Source organism: Miniopterus schreibersii, assembly GCF_964146895.1.
Source record: "Miniopterus schreibersii genome assembly, chromosome: 11".
In the NCBI taxonomy this organism is placed as follows: domain Eukaryota; kingdom Metazoa; phylum Chordata; class Mammalia; order Chiroptera; family Miniopteridae; genus Miniopterus; species Miniopterus schreibersii.
Genome location: NC_138111.1, coordinates 19,363,169 through 19,385,994, shown reverse-complemented (window position 1 = coordinate 19,385,994; position 22,826 = coordinate 19,363,169). Strand labels below are relative to the sequence as shown.

General features: G+C 45.2%; 1 protein-coding gene across 12 annotated transcripts in view; it reads left to right on the top strand.

Moving 5' to 3' along the window:
* Positions 1–22,826, top strand: part of ZNF462 (zinc finger protein 462) — a 132,155-nt gene that overhangs the window by 91,310 nt on the left and 18,019 nt on the right. For all 12 annotated transcript variants that reach the window (XR_013999838.1, XR_013999839.1, XM_081151111.1 and 9 more), the window contains 3 exons: positions 9,040–9,307; positions 11,430–11,566; positions 19,010–19,233. Coding sequence is in view for 10 of the 12 variants with exons in the window: in XM_081151111.1 (XP_081007237.1) it covers positions 9,040–9,307; positions 11,430–11,566; positions 19,010–19,233 (629 nt within the window). In the remaining 2 variants the exon portion in view is untranslated. The remainder of the gene's footprint in view (positions 1–9,039; positions 9,308–11,429; positions 11,567–19,009; positions 19,234–22,826) is intronic.

Here is a 22,826-nt window from a genome sequence, read left to right as displayed (position 1 = left end):
CCTGTATCACGGAGGATTTTTAAGAACATGCACTTTGAGGTCCAAACACTGTTCAGTGCTAAAGGAATACCTACAGTGTTTGCTAATGACTATGGCAGAAAAAGTACGTGTTTTTGAAACTGGGGCACGCAGGCGCCGGGTTCTGTTCCTGTTTCTCCGTTGACTGGCTGGGTGACGTGAAGCCACCTCTGCTTTCCTGCGCCACCACATGTCGTTCTGCAGATTGGATGGTCCATACACTCCATATCTGGGATGAGAGCGCATTCCTGATGGAGGGAAGTTGGTAAAACATTTTATACGGTGAGAATGTAGTGCCGAATATCTGAAAGGAGTCCACAAGGACCTGTTCATGGATTGCGGAGGGCTCTGTTCATGGCCTTGGGAGCTGTTGACCGTAGGCAGTGACGGTGCATTCAGATGCATGGTACCTGTTAAACCTGTGCGTACCATAGCACCTGTGCCTGGCAATTGGTACAAGAAGGAGGGAGACACAGTTGCATGTAGAAAATCTAACGTCGTTCCCAGACACCTAAGGCCATTTGTTTCAGAGTTTATACTTACCGCTGATTTAGAGTCAAAACCAGAAGTTATGCTTTTGGCTTATGTGGATGGCCAGGAATTATGACTTTTGTTCCATTCAGATTCTCAAATGTTCCAGACGCCATTCTCTGGGTAATTTTAAAAGTGGGTCATTGTTTCAGTCGGAAGACTCCATCACAACCTCAGAGTCCAAAGAGAGGGACGCTTGATTAGTTGGGTTTTCCTTTGAAATCTGGATTTTCCAGAGCACTTTAATCAAGTTGAACTCTTTTTGGACCTGTGGATCATGTTTATTGAGCCCATGTTTGGGCCTAGGCCCTGAGCTAAGTTCTGGGGGTATGAACTTAAAAAGTGAAATTGGATGGATGGATGGATGGATGGATGGATGGATGGATGGATTGGATGGATGGATGGATATCCTGCTTGCAAAGAGATCATAGTCTGGTGGAGGTAAACCAAATGAGCCCCAGTGCAACACAGTGAGAACTAGTGGGAGAGATCAGAGCTGGGACTGAATGTGTATCTGGAAAGATCAAGGAAGATCTTCATAGTGGTGGTAAATTTGAACTGACTTCACTTTTGAAAGATGGTAAGAGTTTGCCCGGCTGAGACGTAGAAGAAAGCCATCGCAAGAATATGCAAAGATGCCATGAAAAGCAGCATCCAGAGTGACTGTGGGGAACTTTCTGTGTGGCTGGCAGTCAGCCCGGCATGGGAAGAGTGGATGTGGAGTGGGGATGGCTCTGGGAAGATGGAGAGCCAGAGCACCAGGGTTCAGCTTGGACTCTCTCCTGTAAGAATGGGTAGGTACCACAATCACAGTCGCTTTTAGAAAAGAAAGGAATCTCAGGGGAGAAGGAATGTCAAAATAGAAAGCCAGGAACGTTGTGCAGTGGAAGTTCATGGAAGCAACCACAAGGGCCTGAGCAAAAGCAGTGGCCACAGAACAGTGTATAGATTAGACTGAGCTTTTCAGGATGTTTAACCAACCCGGCTTTTTCACCCATCGACCTTGCAAAATGAGAAAAGAGAAGGATTTGTTCTGATTCCGTTAACTGGTGAATGGTGATGCTATTGGAAAAATAGAGAGAGAGACAAAGGGGCTTGTCCCCAAATACAGGACCTAATGAATTGCAGGTCCAGGAATCCTCCTTGTCTTAGGTCAGACTTGCCTGGATGCCCCTAAAATACAGAGAGAGTGAGGACATGAAGCTTCACGACACAGACCTTTGAGAGACCCCTTCAATGAACTTAAAATATGATAGGACACTAATCTCAAAAAGAGAAGCTTGCCCTTTTTTTGCTGTGTTTTCGTCATTTTGAAGACTAATTTTTTGCTTAGTTTTGGTTTTTTCCTCATATTCCCTGATCATATTTCAAGGTTTTGTTTTTACTCATCATAATGACAGGAAGTTTTTAGTGTGTGTTTCCTTCAAGCTTGGCCTCAGCCTTATTTTCAGGATTAGGCGTTTGTTTTCCCATTTGCTTCCATGACAACCAAGCCCAGAATTCCTATATATAGTCATCCAGTGTCCATTGTCCCCCTGGCCATTGTATCATAATCTTGTGCATCCAGGCCAGAGAACTCCACTGATGATAGAAGGCGAGGTGCCGGAGTCTTTGGCCTGGAGAATTTCAAGGCATAATCAAAAGAAGGAAATAAAATAACGTGGCTGCCTCTAGAGATTTATGTTCCCTTTAGACGCTGTCCAGAAGGAGTTGAAAAGGCTTGTGTTCCACAGCTTCGTTTCTAATATAAATTTTCTTTTGGAATGTCCCATAGATAGAGAACATTTTGAGACTCTTTGGAGGAAATACTTGGAAAGTTGTATTGGTGATTTGGACTTGGTGGTTTTCTTCTGCATGCCAAACTCTGCTCTGTGTTAATAGTACAATGTGAACAACGGGTATCTTAAGAAGGGAAGTTCAGTCATTTGAAAGGAATTCAGATAGAACCTAAGAAATCTCTTTAAACTGCTTGAGTTTGAATCATCTTGACAGCTCTGTGCTACATGCTGTTTTCATAACCTAGGTAGGTAGGTAGGTAGGTAGGTAGATAGACAGACAGACAGACAGACAGACAGATGGGCCTGGAGGTGAGAAAGTTGTCCACAAATTCAATCCAGAAAACATTCTTCATGAAAGCACCATGAGTCTCTGTGGCTATAGAAGCACATAAGGTACCCTTCTGTTGGTCTCAAATGTAAGCTCCACAAGGGTAAGGACCTTTGCTGGAGTGTTGTTTTTTTTTCACTGATATATCAAGTGTCTGGCATATAGAAGGCTAGCAATAAACATTTTGAATTACTATAAAATGGGAGACAAACATACAGATAGATACAGTAGAAACTTGTCTTATTTGAAGAAACCTAGAGTTTCTCAGTTATATTTGAAAGTCTCTCAATTCAGGGAATCCTTTTTAAAATGCCTTTAAGCATTTTATTTTCATTGAAAATGTAAATATGTTTATTGGGTAATATTGTGACCTAGGGCCACGTCTGTGTACTGGAGTCCGGGTCCTTGGGTTGATTTCCCCTTTACTCTCTTGCATATACCAGTCGTCCACATTGCTTTGTATGCTGCTTCCAGTCTCCTTTTTTTAAAAGTGGACTGATAATCTAGATATTTGTGAAACAGTCCTAAAGCAGAATCCTTCTAGACTTTCATGTTCTCAGTCTCTTAGAGTTGGTCTTGCCAAAACATCGTTTGACAGTAATTTTTTTTAGCAACTTGACTTTTCAACGTAGTTCTCATAGACACTTTTTCTACCTACATTTCATCACTGTAGATGATATTAAGTTGAAGATGCTTGGTAATAGATATAACTGGTACAAAGAGGTTTGGGAGCAAATAAAACTGATTCTTGATAGCGTTAACAGCTGGAAGCAGAAGTGTATGGACCTGCTGCAGAGTGACCCACAAGCTAGCCTGGACACTGTCGCCATGGTCTTCTTTGGTCAGGACGTTTGAGGGTGAAAGACATTGATCTGGCCATGGTGGTGGGCGTTGCTTAAGAGAACATGCCAGTGTCCTGTGAGGTTCAGTGAGATCAGGGCAAGAATCACGAGGTGTGTGTGTTGGCCAGCACATAGGGGAGCAGAGTTCCATCTGGATTGTTGGAGAAAGTCTTCAGAGAATAGGTGTCATTTCAGCTGAGTTTCGAAGGGTGGGTAGGAATTTGCCAGAAAAAAAGAAGAGGAAGAGCACCAGGTAGCCCTGATCAAGGATTCCCAGTGGTGACATATGTAGAAGTGTGAGGCTGGAAAGGTGGCCTGGGACCAGCCTGAAGAGCTGTTACGTACGTACGGAGACCAGGAAAAGATACTTTAATCTTTTGGGACATAATCATATCCTAATCATATAAGTGATATGAGTTAGATGTCTATGATGTGTATGTGGGCCAAACTAGAATAGATCTCAGAGGAAGGAAGGCCAGATAGGAAGCTGTTAGAGTTGCCCAGGATGTGACGACCTGAATGAGCCATGGGCAGGGAAGGCAGGGGACTGGAGAAGAAATGATTGGAGATGGACCATGACATATGTCTTTGGAACGAGGTACCTGGTTAAGTATGCTGCTGCAGGAAATGTGTGACAACTGAAGGAGGAATCACACAATTGGAGCCTAAATGAAGCGATGAGCCATTCGCTGGCATTCAGAAGGCACAAGGCAGTGTGTGGGCAAAGACGATGTCAGTTTTCAGCATGTCGAGTTTAAGGAGCCCACAGACATAAAGCTGGAAAGAGCTTCAGCTTCAGGTGCAGACTCGGATCGTCCACTGGGTTTCCCACTGCAGAAGGATTCTCTGTCTTGTCACTGCAGACACCTGGGTCACTGTCACACACATGAAAATGCTTAGGCAGAGGACACAAATCTCTGTCCTCTGCCTAAGTTCATTAGCAGCTGTAGGACGGAAGTTACGTGGCACTCCAAAATTCTCGTGGCTAATAGCTGAAGTGGGTCTTTAGTTGTTCTTGCCATTGTTAGTGTGCTGTTCTCAGGTTTTCTGTAATTTCTCAACTAGAAACAGTGGGCTGTATTTGCATCTTTCTACTACCACCACCCCCTGCCATATTTTGGCTCTACACAGCATTTGTGGTTAAATTATCCACAGGTAATATTCTATTTCTGATTCCTTATACCGCCAACCTTTAGTCGCCAAATCACCAGCTTTTCTGAAGAAAATCATAAAATCTGTGCATTATTTGGAACTTCCCGCGCTATTGTAGAACTTGAAGACTTCAGATTCTCCCTTCTGCCATCTGTTTGCACCCTCTCATGTACACATTTTTTGTTCATTCTCTGGTCTATATGGAGAGTTGCACTTTTAGGTATCATGTCTAGTGTTGATTCATTAATTAGCACACTGACTGATACTAGTTAATTTATTACTGGACCGTCAGGGCTCCCCTGACCTCGCCCCTCCATCTATCTCCCTCGTGCCCACAGTCCATCAGGTCACCAGGTGCCGCTGCTCTTTCTCCTCTGGTAGCTCTTTACAGTTGTCTCTATTAAGACTTAACACATCCGTGGAGACACATGGAGTTACTTGAAGTCAGGGACCAAGTCTAACTGTCCCAGAACAGGGTCTCCCATTGACTTCGATGCTCAGTAAATTTTTGGTGAGCAAATGCGTGTGATTTAAGTCAATCATTCGCCCCCTGGCCACCTCTAAAATGTGCTGCCTAAAATCCTTTGTCTTTTCTTTTTCCCCTGATACTTGATTCACACTGACCAAAGAGCCTCTCCCCCAGGTCTGCACAGGATATAATTCAGTGTGGTTGCTGGCACCGGGGCCCCTCTGCTACTCTTCCACCTTCATGTCACCCTCCCTGCGGCTGCAGAAAATTGAGAATCGATTCTCCTGTATGGCTCTCTTTCTGGATCACTCTGTGCATAAGGAGGCCGTCCTCTGCACTCCCACAGTTACTGCCCGGTTGATTTTTACTCTTCCTCGGGTCTCCCTTAGTCTTGGAGTAGTTAGACTGTCTTGTTACTATGGCTCATTTGTTCTCTGTGCCTCTTGCATTCCTTCGGTCAGTGAAGTAAGTTTGCTAGACGTGGAGTGGGCCTGTATTTGCGTAATATCCGACCACTCCGCGCTCTCCCCTGGTAGATCTGAGTTCCTAGAAGGCGCCCCTCATGTCTCCTCTGACTTTGAACTCGTAGAGCCAGCACATGGCCTGGCTCCAGAGGGTGCTGACTAAATGTTTGTAGAATCAGAATACTGAAGAAAGCTTCATTCTGTCACACTTCTTTTCTTCCAGTGTTCCCTTGTTTGTCACTTGCCTTTATAAAATCTAATTTCCTATGATTGTCTTTGTGCTGGCTAATTTCTGGAAAAAAATTAAAAAAATAAAACCTTCAAACTGGGTTTGGCTGATATTCTGGGGAGCTGGAATTAGAGCAAGAGTTTTCCCATTTCTCCAGGAGCATGACTAAGTGAGAGGTAGGAGGCCTCGTCTGGAACCCCGCCCTTTCCCTGGTTTGAAGTCCTGGGTTGTCCAAGAGCCACCTAAAGGCACCCATAGCCCATCTGCATTCGTGTACCTTTCTTTTCCCAGCCAGATCCCACCTGAGGAATTTTAATGTTTTAAATGTTTTTATGGTTTCAGAGAGTGGAAGGGAGAGGGAGAGAGGGATAGAAACATCAGTGATGAGAGAGAATCGTTGATTGGCTGCCTCTTGCATGCCCCCTGCAACCTGGGCATGTGCCCTGACCTAGAATCGAACCACGACCTCCTGGTTCATGGGTTGACACTCAGCCACTGAGCCACACTGGCTGGGCCCACCTGAGGGATTTTAGAGCATTGTTTTTCTAGGAAAGTTTATCCAGCATCTCACTACAGCATGCCAGCTGGACAGGCAGAGTTCCAATTCTGGGTACTTCTGGCGCTCACCTAGGATGCATGCTGGTAGAAATGCCTCCTGTGTGCTCCCCACTACCAACAACACCTTTCTTGAAATTGGGAATGTTTTTCTCTCCCACGAATCTTACTGTATTTTTTCCCATGTGCTACGAAATGCTTTTTTAGTATTTTCTTTCATGTTCAGCTTAATGTTATTTTTTATCTGTTATCATTTCTATCTATTCTGATGTTATTTGCTCAGCTATTGCAGCCTTTCTGCCACCTCTCTCTCCTCTCCGCGGCGTGTTTATTGATGGTGGAGCACTTGGATGTTCTTTCACGTTCTTCTGACCTGCATCATGGGACCCCAGGGTCACCACTGGGTACAGATGCTTAACAGACAAGACTCAAACTTTAGAATTGGACAGATCTTTGTTCAAATCCTACCCCTGCCTCTTAGTAGCTTTGTGACCCATCATTCTCAGCCCAGGCTCCCCCATTGGTAAAACTGTGGTGGGAGCCTCCACTGCCACATCACAGTTGTGCAAATTCATTACTGGCTGTGCAGTAAGTTCCAGAGCCACGCCTGCGGGCACTGTGACCATTTCAGACTGTTGCCAGTTCAGAAGGGTGAGGGGCCTCCCTTTCTTGGAATGCTTTCCCCACCACTTCATGCAGTTTAATTCCTTCAGGTTTCCTATCATATATAAATACCGGAGTTAAAACGTAGAATTCATGTTTTTGAGATGAATGGAATAATATGCCACTGACCCTAGAGGAAGGAGTAACAGGTTAAGTCAAAGGAGACTCCTTCCCTCGGAGGGATCTCCTGGGTAGGTTTATGGATAGTGGACAGCTCACAGGCAGTGGGACCTGGCTTTGGCCTCGCTGGTCACAGAATTTCTCTTCTGAAGAGCTAAGAGGGAACCAGGACAAGCACAGCTGAGAGAGGACGCGGGCTTCTGGGGGATGCTGGTGCGACAGTGCCCGAGCCCGCAGCTCGAGCCGTGTTAACGGGAAAGGCCGGGTGCATTTTGTGTTTCATTGTGTGTGTGTTTTAAGCAGAAACTAGTCTTGAGGGTTGAAATAGAAAATATCTCGAACAATCCATGAAGTGGTAAACAAACCTGCTATTGAGAGAGAGAATGGGAAGTTGACAATTGCATTGTTGTGATCCTGAGTGGGTGCATCGGGGAGGTCGAGGGATAAAGGAAAGGGAGAGAAAAGAGTAGGGTAGGATGAGTTCAGTCCTTCCTTTGTCTTCCCTTTACACCTGGTAATGAACCCAGGAGGCTCTGAGGCATTGTTCAAGTTTCCTTTTGTTTTATTTTTGCGTGTCTGGCAGGTTTGTTTACAACTTCCAAAGGGGTTTTTCCTCCATCGTGAGGAATACGAATGGAGGAGGGGAGAGGAGGGCTAGAAGGGAGGTAGTTTAGTATTTTGAAGGCTGGAGGTGCCCTCCCAGTACGGGAGGCTGCTCTGATTTTATTTCTCGAAACGAAGAGGCCAATGGGATGGATGGTGCCGGTTTCATCAGAGGCAGGTTTTACAGAATTATTCGTGTCTGCCTGCGGGGATCACGCTTTGGAAAACAAAGTGTCCATCCAATGGGGAGGAGGCTGGTACAGTTCCTTTTCCCGGTCCCCCCGCTTCTTGAAAGGCTTAAGAAAAAAGCCCTTTGCAGGGAGAGTCCGCTGAAATGCACCTGAGTGTAGTCGGGCTTCTCCCTGCCCTTCAGGGGCAGCCGAAGGCTACACAGGACCGAGCTGCCCGATGCCGGCCTCCGCGCAGAGCAGCGTGCTGCAGAAAGTTCAAGGCCTTTCCTTTCCTTTCTTTTTTAAAAAAAAAAATAAAAATATTTATTTATTTTTAAATGTAATGAGGAAACTCCGATTTTCCCTAGCATTTAGATCCCATCTCCACCCCTTGCTGCTGAGGTTCCTCAGGGCTGAGGTTTGTGCCTGTCATTTCCGACATTTTTGCCCAAAATGGCAAACTTTAAAATGCCTTTCAGGGAAACTTGTTTGGAATTTCATTTTAATGGGATTTATGAATAAATCTCCATCTTAATGCTGACTAAGCTCTAAACATCCATTCCAGGGGAACACGATTGGATTTTTATATTTTAAAATTTAAATCGCTTGACTGTGCAGGCATAAGACATTTTTATATTTGTGAGTGCCGTGCGCCAGAGCACCTCTGCTAAAGACTTTTTTGGGGGTGGGGGCTTGAATAATTCCAGGCTGCAGAGGGGGAGATGTTGCATCATATCCTAACCTGCCTTTCTCATGAACGGTCCTGTGCACATTAGGTGGGTTTATTTATCTCACCTAAAGGATGGGTGTTTTGTGGCAGCCTGCGGCCACGTTGCAATTTCCTTTGGAAAAAAGTTTACTTTCTTCCTTCACTTTGAAACCTTTAACCTCAAAATTTTATTTTTAAATGACCTGAGCCTTCCAAGTCAGATTAAAGGAAGTGGCGCTTCCTCCCTACCTGCCTTTTCCCAGAGAAGTGTCGCAGAGTGTAAGTGAAGATGAAAGGTGGGCTCATAGCCACCCCCTTAAAAAAGTACTTCAAACAAATGTCAGGGGTTTCAAGCGTCACCTCCACTGTGTTCTTTGTGTCTGGTGTCATTTCCCCGTCTGTCCACAGACTCGTCCTACTCAGAGCCTCCAGATGTGCAACAGCAGTTGAACCACTATCAATCCGCTGCTCTGGCGAGAAACAACAGCCGTGTCAGCCCTGTGCCTCTCTCCGGAGCTGCCGGGGGCGCCGAGCAGAAAACCGAAGCCGTTCTTCACTGCGAATTCTGTGAATTCTCCTCTGGCTACATCCAGAGCATCCGGCGCCATTACAGGGACAAGCATGGTGGGAAGAAGCTCTTCAAGTGCAAAGACTGCTCTTTTTACACAGGCTTTAAGTAAGTGGCATGAAGAATAGCCTCGAAAAACAAGGTGGCTGCAGCTGCTCCACCCCTCACCACATCCTTCCTACACTCTTCTACCTGGAGCTCAAGGAAGGCTCCTCCCATAGGGGTTGGTTCCAGTCTTTACCAGAAAAGGCTAGTTCCAGAAGACAGCTTTGGGGTTTGTGGGAGGAATGAAGAGCTGTATCAGAAACCAAGTGAGGTTAAAAGTCAAAGCAAATAGGCACCCAAGCATTGTGAGATGGCCGCAAAAGATTTCCCTGACCCAATGCCTGAAGCAATGAGTGTTTCCCCTTTGTGGCACTATCACTGTCCCTCTTTCCTTTTGTTTGTCTTTGGGAAAAAATATGTTCTTGAAAGTCGAAGTCAAGGGAGAACGTTTGGCAGTAGTGGCTTCCCTGCTACCCTTGTAGAAAAGTCTTATTTCTTATGACCATGTTATTTAGAAAATGCAGAGAATCAAGACTCCAGCACTATGATGTCTAAACTTAAGTGTCACAGGGAGATAGTTTCAGTCCAGAAAAAGATCATCAAAGCCACCTCTGTTCCTGTGTGTGACAACATCGGTGAGCTCAAAGAATGGAGTGCTTCCTATTGCTTAATCTAAACTCCTGTGATTTAATCTCACCCTAAACAGAGATACCGTTTAGGTGAATAGTTACAAATGTAGAATGGAGCCTGAGTGCCTGGGTTTGAATCCTAGCTTTGCTCCTTACTTGGCTGTGTGACTTTGGACAAGTCACTAAGCCTCTCTGTGTCTCTGATTCCTTACCTATAAAATAAAGATGATAACAATTTAATAGTACCTACCTCACAGAGCTCTTGTGAGGAGTAAATGAACCAGTGTACCTGAGGTGCTTAGAATAGTGCCTGGCACAAAGTAAATGCTAATAAATGTTCTATCATAGATAAAATGCTAAAAATAACCACATTAGATGCCCTTTCACAGATATAAAGCTATTATTATCTGCATCTGTTGCAGTCAGGACTAAGCCTTAGGCCACTCCGGTCCTTGACCACAGACTTCACACAGAGAGGCTGGGGAAAGTAGGCTTCATGCCCAAAGAAAAGCGTGAACTGTGAGAACATCAAGTCCCTTCCCCAGTAACTCGTAGTTGCTTAGACTTGATGGAAAACGTTTGTATCTCTGACTCTTCACTCGGTTCAGTTGTTTTCCAAATAAATATGTATGTGACCTTAGGACTGAGAGAAGGTCACGAGGGCCCAGGTAACAAGGGCCCATGACAGGCGTACAAGTTTCCCCCGCTAGAAGCACCTGGGTTAGTACGAAGAGGACCTCGCCCTCAGCTTTTGGTTTCATCCATTTTTAGAGACAGTTAAGGCTTTGTAAATTGTGAACTTTTGAAAAGAATGAAGGTAGGAGGCAGCGTACTCTTTCGCCTTCGAACTGTACCAGGCTCTGAGTTTAGTTTACCTGGTTGTCGAGGTCATGGCTTCCTAACCGACTCGCCTGCCCCCCCTTACCTGTGAAGTCACGAGGCAGGTGGCAGATCATCCGGCTTTAAAGTGGTGCCTCTCCTTCCAAGCATGATGAGAAATACGTTCTCATGGGGATTTTGTTGTCATATTTTCAGTAGGCAATTTCTCATTTTCAAGAATAAAGTGTTAGGTAGACTCATCGAAACAGAAACCAGAGGGGTGGGGGGATGGGTGACAAGGGGAAGGGGAGTATAGTCAATATTGTGGTAAGTGCACGGGGCAGATGATTACTGGAGGTAGTGGGGCGATCACACTGTAAGGGATTAAAGTGTTGAATCACTATATTGTAGACTTAAGACTACTGTATGTTATGCTAACTATACTTTTTAAAGAAAAGAATAAAGTATGCGGGGGAATCTTATTTCTTTTTATACTAAGTCTGAACCCAGCCACGTGGCAAAATTTCCAAAAAGGAGTGACTACCGTAGGATCATGTTCAGTTACTGGATGAGTGACCCGGGGACTCGTGGTCAGCAAACATGATTAACGTCTGCGGCTTTGGCCCCTTGAGCGAGGGCGTCACACCGGGAAGCCCTGTAGTGAGGTTGCCAGCAGCGGGGTGTAAGTGAAGTGATCCCTGTCACGCTCATCACCCGTCTCCCCGCCTCTCTGCCAGATCTGCTTTTACTATGCACGTGGAAGCTGGGCATTCGGCTGTTCCGGAGGAGGGCCCCAAAGACCTTCGCTGTCCCCTCTGTCTCTATCACACCAAATACAAACGCAACATGATTGACCACATCGTGCTGCACCGAGGTAACCTGCCTAACTCGGCTTTCTTGGGGTGCAGGGGGAGGGTGGCACAGGTGCCATTCTAAGATGTGCTCTCAAGGTGGCAGGGGCACCTTGGCCCTGGTCTCTTGTTCCCCACCTTATCCCCGGGCAAGAAACCACGGTGATAACCACAGTGACAGTCAACAGGATAGAGAGAAACCTGCCTGCCCAGAGGATTTCCTCTACCTGGAGGGCGGTGGAGGTGATGGACTCTGTAGTGACCCCTTCTGCAGGGCTCCCCAGCATGCGGGAGTTTGTTTTGTTTGTTGTTGTTTTTAAATATGCTTTTATTGATTTCAGAGAGAGAGAGAGAGAGAAACAGCGATAAGGAGAGAGGGTCACTGATTGGCTGCCTCCTGCACGCCCCCTGCTGGGGATCGAGCCTCCAACCCGGGCATGTGCCCTGACTGAGAGTTGAACCTTGACCTCTTGGTTCATGGGTCAACGCTACCCACTGAGCCATGCCTGCCGGGCGCATCCGGGAGTTTTATATTCCCAGTCCTCAGCTCTCACAGCCTTGCTCAGGAAGGAGTGAGTGCGGAAGAGCATGGGCGGCTGAGGACTCGGTCTGAAACGGGAAGAGCGGCATGTTGTAAGCAGTTCTTTGGAGGAAGACCAAAATGATTTCCAAGGCAGACCGTGGAATTTCCCTTGAAATGGCTAGAGACAAATCTTAAGAATCCAAGTGGGCCACTATATACTAGAAAACCCATAAGCTTTGGATTTAAATTCCGGTTTTAAAGCCTCCTGCGTTGAACCTCTCATCTGCAAAAGGAGATGACGGTCATGCCTGTGAGATCACGTGTGAAATGTAAGCGTGCTCCCTAAGGGAGGCATCACGGGGTGTCCCTGAATGTCGGTTCCTGTTTATAAACAGGGATCCTTCTTTTAAGTTCTCTTGGGTTTTCCTTTGAGTCGAGTTTACTCTCGGCCAGTTTAAACACTGTGTAGTAACAGGCTGCTTCTGCATGGGAAGGACAAATATGTTTATATGAAACGACTCTGTCCTGAGCAGATGCAGGCTGGAGGTGACTAGAACACGCATTGCCAATCTCTCTTGCCATCTACTGATCTTTCCGTCTGTCCTTTGTTCCTTCTCTCCTGCCTTTTTCTTCCTCTTCTTTCCCATCTTCCTTCCTTTGTCTCTAACCTTGGGAAGCCTCTCAGTCTTTGCCACATGCGCCTCAAAAGCAATGGTGATGTCCCGCTCTCCTGCCGAGATGCTCCTCACTCTGAAACACTAGGTATTTCAGGGTACCTTCAACGTTTCCAACATTTCCCCAGAGCCACTGCCTCTGGCCCATGCTTTTTGTGACGTTTCACCCATCCCTGCAGCAAACCCCAGAGAAGGCTCACCATTAGCATCCTCAGACTTCCCTCCTCTCCATGGCACTCGAATGGGACGTGAGATCGTTGAGGTCAGGACGCCCACCTGCAGGCTAGGAAAAGCAGCGCAGGAACAATTAGGCAGAAATTCTTGGCCCGAGTGGTCCCGCCTGGTGTTCCGCCTCAGTCACCTGGCTTCAGGTCCCCAGGCCCATGTGTCGCAGTGGCTCTGTGCCCCCTCAAGCTTGGGGGAGGGGCCATGAGCAGTGTTGCTGCCGAGCAAACAGAAACAGTGAGACCTCACGTCTGTGGTTGATTCCTTCTCTTATCCCATATTGCCGCCTGGCAGGATCAGAGCCTTGATGCCTAATGAGCTCCATGACTTTCCTTCCCTGAGCTGAGAACTCAAGGAAGGGGGAGGCAGAGTGAGATGAAAGACCAGTGGCCACAAACTCACCCTTACAGCATCGCACTTGGCAAACTGCCTGACACGCACAGCGTCGCTTCATCTCCAACAGCACGTGAAGGATAATCCTGTTAATTACAGTCCTGTTTCACATACGGGAAACCTGAGGCTGAGGAAAATGACTCGTTCTTGAATTCCGTGTAGTTATTTGTGGTCATTTCACAAAGGATTCAAGGTACCTTAAAGATAATTCTTACAGAACTGTAGGTTCCTGGTGGGCACACATTTTTGTGAGACACAACTTACTACACAGGGGGAAGGAAAAATTTAACAAACCACTCAGGTGAGTGACAGCAGGCTGGGTTTACAGAAGAGGAGGGGTATTCAGCTGCTCTGAGGGGTTCCTGGAGGGACTAGGAGGCAAGACTGGAAAAAGGATGTTCCAGCCAAGTGATGGAGGGTTTGGCTACCAGTGTGGGAGTGAGCTTCGCTCAGCAGACAGATGGGAAGCCAGGGGGCTGATGAGACCCCTGATGAATGCTAATTTAGCAAAGATTGGAACCAAGGATTGGTAAACCCATCTCTTCGAAGCACTAGAACTTGGGTCGATCAACACTTGGTGAGGTCAGCCCTGAGGGAAACATCAAGCCCTGAGGCTTCTGTTTCAAGGAGAAAGTTGGTGGTAGGACTTTAGGTGGGTTTTATCCACGCAGCAAACATTGGTTGGGATACAGCCATGAAGAGAGGCAAGGCCTGTGCGCTGGAGGAACCTGAACTTCAGCAAGAAGAGTGACGGTGAACAAAGGCATAGTTTCCCAAGTTGATTTCCATTGAACTTATTGCCATTGGAAGCAGGATGTCTCACGGGTAGCTTTGCCTGTATGTACCTTGGGCACCTGCAGTGAACCTGAAAACTTGGGCACAGGTCGAGTTACAGGATGAAACAGTTTTGCCAAATATTTACATTATAATCATGGAGCTGCGTAATTCACTGACACTGCTCTCCAGTTGGCATATGAACATAAAGTTTCTGTTTCCCAACCTGTAACCCCAATACTCAGATAAATACCAAATGTAACTGAAACTTGCAGGTGGGTGTCTTTTTGGACCAGAACTAATCTCCCTTCACTTACCCAATTAGTGTCACTTTTCTTGAGAAAAAAGTCTACAGTGAGAATGCCAGTCTTTCATTTTATTCAGCGGAATTACATGTTCCCTTCCATCCCCATCAAATACGTTTGCCTGTTCGGATTAGAGGTGCGGTTCCCAGGTCTCTGGCTTGAGGAGGATGACCTGGCTCACATCAAAACTTAATAACTTCTCACCAGGAGTAGTTGTGCTTATGTTTATGTGTCTTGTTATAGTTATGTTAGGGGTGATTTTTTTTAAAAGAAACTGTTGTTATATTTTGAACGGCTTTCTAGCACTCACCCTTGCTTGTTTGGTTGAGAGGCAGTAATGGGTGCGTCTTTGGTTTGGCACAGAGAGGGTCTGGGTGCTCTGATGGGATCGTTTGCATATGAAGTTTGTTGGAGCGAATGACTTCCAAGTCTCTCTCTGCTTCACTTGGTCTTGGCACATTGTGGGAGGAAACCCAGGCACGTTGCGGTCTGCCTTTCAGGAAGAATTTTTACTTGGTGATGCCGGACTCCACAGGGATGTGGTTTTCGCTGTGTTGAGCAGAAGTGACCCCACTTTGTAGCTGCAATTCTGCAGGTTTTTCCATGGAGCACCCTGGGAGCCTGACAGCACACACTTCTCAGCCCTTGTGGCACCTCAGCACCCACGTGCTTCCTTGTACATCGCTCGGAGGTCCAGCCTCTTGGGCTCTGTGTCCAGCTGCAGCACCCAGCATCTTTGAGTAGGAGATGCGAGACACAATCTGTCTTGTAGTTGGACCGCTGAAGTCATAATATTTTTGCAGCCAGCTCTGGAAGCTGAGTCACAATGAGTGTGATTCAGGCCCTGATTTCTTACCCAAGGTAATTTGGAGAGGTGTGAAGTCAAGAAAGACCCACAGTTGTCGCTGCCCCCACAGAAACAAGTCCTGAGTGCTGAGCTTCTGCTGCCAAGACCAGGCTCCATCCATACCTGGAAATGGTCCAGTCTCTAACTTTATGTCCTTCACTTTCCTCAGTCATGAATAACCTCATTCAGAAAACGCTGTCCGTCATTTGCCCACCTTTCAAATCTGTCTTGTTTCTTATTTTTAATCTTGGTCATGTTAGCTATGTTTTTAGAAAGAAAAAGTTAACATTTTCCTAAAATTAATGTTGGTGAAAATCCATATAACTAAGAAACCTGGGATATTGGTAATGTCTTAGTTTGGAAATAGGAAGTCCTACATTTCAGAGTAAGTAAGCAGGGAAATCACCTTCTATCAAATCCAGAAGATACTGAAAGAAATTCAGATAGATTTGATTGCCTTAGACATATATAGCTTTTGCCTTTTTTTGTTGTTGTTAATCTTCACCCGAGGATTTTCCCCCCATTGATTTTTAGAGTGGAAGGTAAGGGGGGAGAGAGAGAGAGAGAAACATTGATGTGAGAGAGACACATTAATTGGTTGCCTCGCCTATACCAGCCCCAACTGGGGCCAAGGTACGAGCTTGCAACCCAGGCACACGCCCTTGACCAGGAATCGAACCCTTGACCTTTAGGTGCATGTGTGGATGCTCTAACCATGGAGCCACACTGGCCAGGGTGCTTTTGCCTTTGTAAATGATTATGAATGAGAGGCTTATCAGTTTGCTACATGCAGATAGGATGTTCCCTGTTCTTTTCAGGGGTGAAGGGGGGGGTGCTGGCCAAGGTCAGGAGACAAGTGCTCCCAGGTTACAGCTTTGTACCAAACTAGAGAAGGGACTTTGAGGAAGTAGCTGAACAGATCGGTTCTCAGGTTCCACGTCAATACACTGAAGATGATAAAACTGAGTTTGCAGAGTGTTAGGAGAATAAGACATAGCTGTGAGGGTAGAGCACCTAACGGCGTTCGAAACGTGGTGAGCACTTAATAAATCGTAGCAGCTGCTCACGTTAATCACTCATTTAAACTCCAAGGCATTATTCTGAGTGCTCAGGACTGTGTAAAATTCATTTAGACATGTAGAGAAACTAGCAACTGTAAAGGAAACTAACCAGAGTGGTAGACGAGTTGAAAAGGAGACCTATGAAAAACAAGTTTGAAAGAACTGATTATTTACAGAGGAGAAGTGAAGACGGGAGGGTGTCTTCAAGGTGTCTGAGACATCGTCATATGGAAAATGTAACTGTCCACTGAGGTGGACAGACCCAGGACACACGGCACAGGCCAGAGCCAAAGCATGAAAGTGGAAGAGATGACAAAATACAAGTTAGGGACAAACACAGAGAGAGCAAGGTGGATGCAGTCTAGAGGGAAGTGCCAGAAAAGTCCATGTCAATACTTCCCAGGACCCGAGTGTGTGGTGTCCCCCTGGTTCAGCCTGCACCCTGTCTCCTGCTGTTGGCGTCAGCTTGTTCATGGTGCGTGGCCACACGTGTCCTGCCCAGAGCAGCTAGAGCTATTTGTTGGCACGGTGCATAGAGTGGTGGTTCTCAACCAGGGTCCATCTTGCCTCTTTGGGGAGCATTTGCCTGGAGGCATTTTTGGTTGTTACAACTGGGAAAGAGCAGATGCTGATCAGCATCCTATGATGCGTAGGACAGCCCCCTACAATAAAGAAAGAATTACCTGGCCCCAACATGCCTGTTGTGCTACTCTTGCGAAACCTCGGGTTAGAAGAGCAAAGCATTGTGCAATGTGCTCTCTCTTAAGGCTCACTGGTTTACACCAAAGCATTTTCTCCTTTGTCTACACCAACCATGGAACTGAATGGTTAGAAGACTGTTAAACATTTGCTGTTCTAAGAAAATGTGTGGATTACATTTGAATCATGTGTTTCTTAACTGTCTGCTATCCTTTGGTTTAAAAATATTTATATTTCTAAATAAGCAACTGGCTCTTTGTATAGGGAAATAACATATGCATTAGAGCTCCAGGGAGTAGGTTGCAGACACCTCCTTCCACGCTCCCTCTGCCCAGCTCTTTTGCTGGCCAATTAGTCGCTGCATTCACAGGCTCCCAAGGCAGTGACTGCCCTGCAGGGAGAGTGTGGTGGTTGAGACTAAAGCATGGCACTGGATGGGGAAAATCCCCCAGGGGCCCGACACAGGCCAACGACAAAGGGAGGGCTGGCCTGGTGAGTCCCGCCCGCGCACAAAGTACCGATGCCCGGGAAGCCTCACTGTTCAGTGGCTCTGAGCATAAATCACGCTTTCTTGACTTAATAATACATCGCTGTTCCTAAATAATATAAGTACATGTTGTGTGAGTCCATTTGTAAACTTACAGGCGTCTTCTGAAATCCAGACAGCGTGAAAACACTCACTATATTTGATCCTTGCAGAAATAGCACAGATTTTAATTTTATCCCAGTTATGGGTATCTGGCGCGTGCGCCGATACTCTGGGCAGACTGGTGTGAAATTTAATTTGAGCAGTTAAACATGAGGGCGAGAGAGTGCAACGTAAACAGGCATGCACTCACTTCCAGCCCTGCGGCGCTGGGTATGTTCGCAGGGAAAGCGCCCAAATCCTCCTCTGCTCTTTTTCCCCTCGTAACAATCAGATTAGGGATTGAAAAGGCACCAGTCCTCCACATCTCCCACACCCCCCCATCACCCCCGAAGGTTGCCCGCAGCCTTTTCATTTGCGAGCTCCTCACAGCTAGAGTTGGAGTTTTAGTGAATGAAAGTGTACGGGTTTCTTTGTTTCCAGATTTGATGTTTGACAAGAGATTCCCTGGGTTTCAAGAATGGAAAACTGTCCCCTTGAGAACATCTTGGAAGGGGACAGGTATGGAGTTTGGAAATGATGGGATATCCCGGATTTGCAGTTTGGCGGATGTGGGGATACAGATCTCAGCTTGGCCAATGTCAATGTCTATGAGTTTCAAAGAGTTACTTAAGAGTTCTGTTCCTGCCTGGCTGATGTGGCACAGATTCAATCCCGGTCAGGGCACATGCCTAGGTTTCTGGCTCGATCCCCAGTAGGGGGCATGCAGGAGGCAGCTAATTGATGTTTCTCTCTATTTCTCCCTCTCTCCCTCTTAAAATCAATAAAAAACATTTTAAAAAAAAAACTTTTACTCATTTGTAAAACATGGGAATAACTCCAGCCTAGTAGAGTGACAAGGAAAGGCACACAGTGTGGCATATAGGTGCTTGGGGAATGTCAGTTTCCTGCCCCCTTAAAGACATCGGTAAGTCCACCTAAGTAACACTTGACCAGAAAGTAGGAATCGGTTGCTGTCGGTCATCATTAATGTTGGTAAGAAAGGCCCGTTCCTTGCCCCTCCTTTCATCACCTAACAAAAATAGTTTGTTAGGTTTCAGAAGCTAACAAGCACCTTCCAGCCTGCCGACCCCTATTTATAGGTCATGCTGGGTATTAAGTACACAAAGAGCTTTTGGATGTAAAAACACCTACTTGTATCCAGGAGTATGTTATGTTGGAGGCTGGAGGGGAGGAGGGTGTTGTCTGTGTGTGCAGTTCACGGACCCAAAATCATAAGAAGTAGCCAAATTGGGTGAGTTTCCCCTCATATTCCGGAGGAAGAGTGTCTGCTCGCCATCAGTAACAGCCCCCTCTTCCCGCTCACTTTGTCTCCGCAGAGGAGCGCGTGGTCCCCATTGAAGTGTGCCGTTCCAAGCTGTCCAAGTACTTGCAGGGAGTGGTGTTCCGCTGTGATAAGTGTACCTTCACCTGCTCCAGTGACGAGAGCCTCCAGCAACACATAGAAAAGCACAATGAACTGAAACCTTACAAATGCCAGCTCTGCTACTACGAGGCCAAGCACACGGAGGAGCTGGACAGCCACCTTCGAGACGAGCATAAGGTACCGGCCTGGCTGCCCCCTCCCGCCCTCGGCGTGCCCGCGCACGGGGCCCCGGCCGAGCCGGCCGGCGGATTTAGTCACACCCACGCGTGCAAGGCAGGCATGAACTAAAAGAGCGTTTACGTTAAGGCTCAGTTTTTTCTATGATAAAGGAAATGTAAGGCCATTACAGATGGGGTAAGAAAAACCACCCATAATCCAACTGTTTAACACGTTTGGTCCCTTTTATGCCCACTTTCCTTTGAATCTTCATCAGTGGTTTTCAACCATCTTCATCTCATGGAACATATAAACCTAATTACTAAAGTTCTGTGACACACCCAAAAATATGTTCTTTTGCTGATCTGACCAAAAAAAATAGGTATGATTTTGATTCATTCACACTGGGTGGCTATTGTGTTGGCTGTTGTCATTTTTTATTTGACAATCAAAGGGAAAAAGAGGTCAGTGCCCCTGGCTAAATAGTCAGATATTGCATGTTTTAAAAATTCTTGCGGCACATTCTTTGAAAATTGCTGATTTACGTAATTGTGATGACACTATACATGACATAGTGTATCTCCTCTCTTTTTTTAATTAACATTTTACCAAGGGTATTTTTTTATATTATTTTAAATGTATTATCCCAAAGGTTGACCAGCATTTTCTGTAAAGGGCCAGATAGCAGTTAGTTTGGACTTTGTGGGCCAGATAGTCTCAGTGGCAATGGCAGCTCCTCACCCCTGCCTTATGGCAAGAAAGCGACCATAGACATCAATAAATGGGCATGGTTGTATTCTAATAAAACTTTATTTACAAACAGGCAACAGGTTGTGGACCTGTAGTTCCTGGCTCCTGTTCTGCCTGGTGGCCATGCCACTGTGTCCATTGGTTGTGTAGGCTGTTTCTAATACTGTGCCAACTACGATGCTTTTCCAAGCCATCGCTGTTCATGTATAAACAGTAGACGGACTGTAAAATATGTGTTTTATTTGGGGAGTGAGATTGATGACCAGATTCGTACAGAAAGTAAAATAAAAGGTTTGTGGGGGTAAAAATCTCTTTCAAAAGGGCTGCTGATCAGAGGGTAAAATTATGCAAGTCGGCTTCCTCATTTCTCATAGGGCTTATTTTTGTCACATCAGGAACTGAGACGATTGTTTCTGGCTTTTGTGTGTTGCCAAGTGCAGGGGGCGCTAAGATTTGTATTTGTTTCATGAAAAGAGCCTGTTGAAAGGCTTTCTAATTAACCTAGAAATACACCACCTCTAGTGATCGAGTGAGTGTTTACTTAGGGCACAATGAGAAGTGCTTGGGTATTGCTTCCTTTCCTCTGGTCTGTGTCCTCACAATGGAAATACAGCCCAGGCCCTCTCTCCAGCCCCTACAAAACCATATTATAATAAAGATTTTTGTTTGAGTCATCTGCACCCAAGGGTTAGAATTTTTCTGACAGGGTGTTGAAAGAGAAGGCTGAATTTTATCACCCGTCCACAATGTAATGATCTTAGAGTAACTTTTCTGCATTCATTTTCTAATGCATCTGCCCCAAAATGGAAGCAGAGAAGAAAAACCTGAATTACCTCACTTAAAAACATTAATATTTATTCCAACTTCCTGAGCATTTCTGCCCCCAAACTTAAAGGAAAATCACCTTGAGGCTGGTATTTTTGGGACATTGTAAACCAGGAAGACCTTCTTCCCCAGCTGTTGCAGGGTAGCTTGTGAGGCACTGGGGAAGTCCAGAGGTTAGAGCCATGCAGGTGTGGAACCAGAGGCTTCCTGAGCAGGCACAAGGCCAGGGCTTGAGGGTCCGCATCAGGGAACTGGGTTGCTCAGAAAACGAAGCCCAATTTAGAGCTTTTGGAGCCAAACAGACTTGGGGTTGAATTTTGTCTCCACTATTGACTGTACAACTTCAGCAGAGGACTTAAACTTCTGTGTCTGTTTTCTGATCTCTAAATGGGAATCGTCATACATTTCTCAGAAGTTTTGTGAGATTAAATGAAGTCTTGGTATTTCCCACATTTTGAGTTCACTGTGTTCTTCAGTCTATTTGTGAATTGATTTGTGCTCAAGTATGGCAACGGTTGAACTTATCATAGAGGTAGTTGTGTTCCTGAAGACCTAACACATATTATAAAATCACTAATTATACCTTGTGTTTCAGACATGTCTTTGATGTTATATTTTCACCATGCCAAGTTGTGTGCTTTAGTTTTATTCTTTCTTGTGGTTGACCAGCTTATTAAGTCCAATGAGCACCTAATTGAGGTGACAGAATTGCTGCTTTCACCCGGCTAATGATTTTCATCTTTGTCTCAATCGCTGTTAAGTTTATGAGACTCATGCTTATTACTAAGGCAGCGCTATCTTTTCCCCATTTCTGTTCCTTTTTGTTCTAAATGATGACTGCAAAATGCAGTTCAAATTTTCGAAACAATTACCCAAACCCTATTTTATAAACAAAGTTAGCAGGGCTACCGAAACTGAATTTTTTACTGATAGGTAGGGACATTATTATGCACTGTTAAAAATGGACATTGATTAGGGTGAAGCATATACAAAAACCTGACTTAAGCATTCATGACGGGTGGAGGAGTCTCAACACACAATGTACTGAAGAGAAGTTTGCTAATAATTCAAATACAAATGTCAAGGACCATAAGACAAGAATAAAAAATTAAAGGCTAAGAAATTGGAAAGGAAAGTAAAACAATTTTTGTTGACAGCATGATCTTTGTAGGTAGAAAATCCTAAGTAATCTACTAAAAAAGTTACTAGAATATTACTGAATTTAGCAAAGTTGCAAGATATAAAAATCAATATAAAAAAACTCTGATATTTCTATATGCTAATGTAAAATCTGAAAATAAAACTTTAAACGAGTCAGTTTCATTTATAATACATCAAAAAGAATAAAATACGAATAAATTTTAACACAAGAACTGTGAAAGCTGTACACTGAAAACTACAAGATATTGTGGAGAGAAATAAAGAACTAAGTTAATGCAATATATATCATATTTGTGGATTAGACTCACTATTAGTAATTCTTCCCATGTTCAGTGTAATCTGTCAAAATCCCAGTAGGCTTTGTCCTTTGGTAGAAATGGACAAACTGATAATAAAATGTATATGGAAATGCAGAGGACCTGGCACAGCCTAAACAGTGTGAGAAATGAAAAAAATTGGAGGGCTCACTCTTCCTGATGTCAAAACTTAGCATAAAGCTACAGCAATCAAGAGTGTGTGGTATTGGCATAAGGAGAAATGCCTGCATCGGTGGTGCAGAAGAAAAAGTCCAGGAGTAAACCCTCAGGTTTGTGGTCAGTTGATTCGCATCCCAGGTGCTAAGGCGATAAGGGAAGGATAACTTTTCAACAAAAAGTGCTGGAACAATTGGACTTCCATATGCAAAATACTGAGCAACGACCCCCAACCTCAGTTCCAACACAAACATTAAATAAAAAATAGATCGTAAATATTAAAAAATGAGCTGCAAGTATAAAACTTCTGAAAAAATGCTAGAAAATTTCCCTTGGGTTAGGGAACATTTTCTTAGATACAATACAAGAGCTATTATGGACAGTAGGAGAAAAAAAAATGAATAA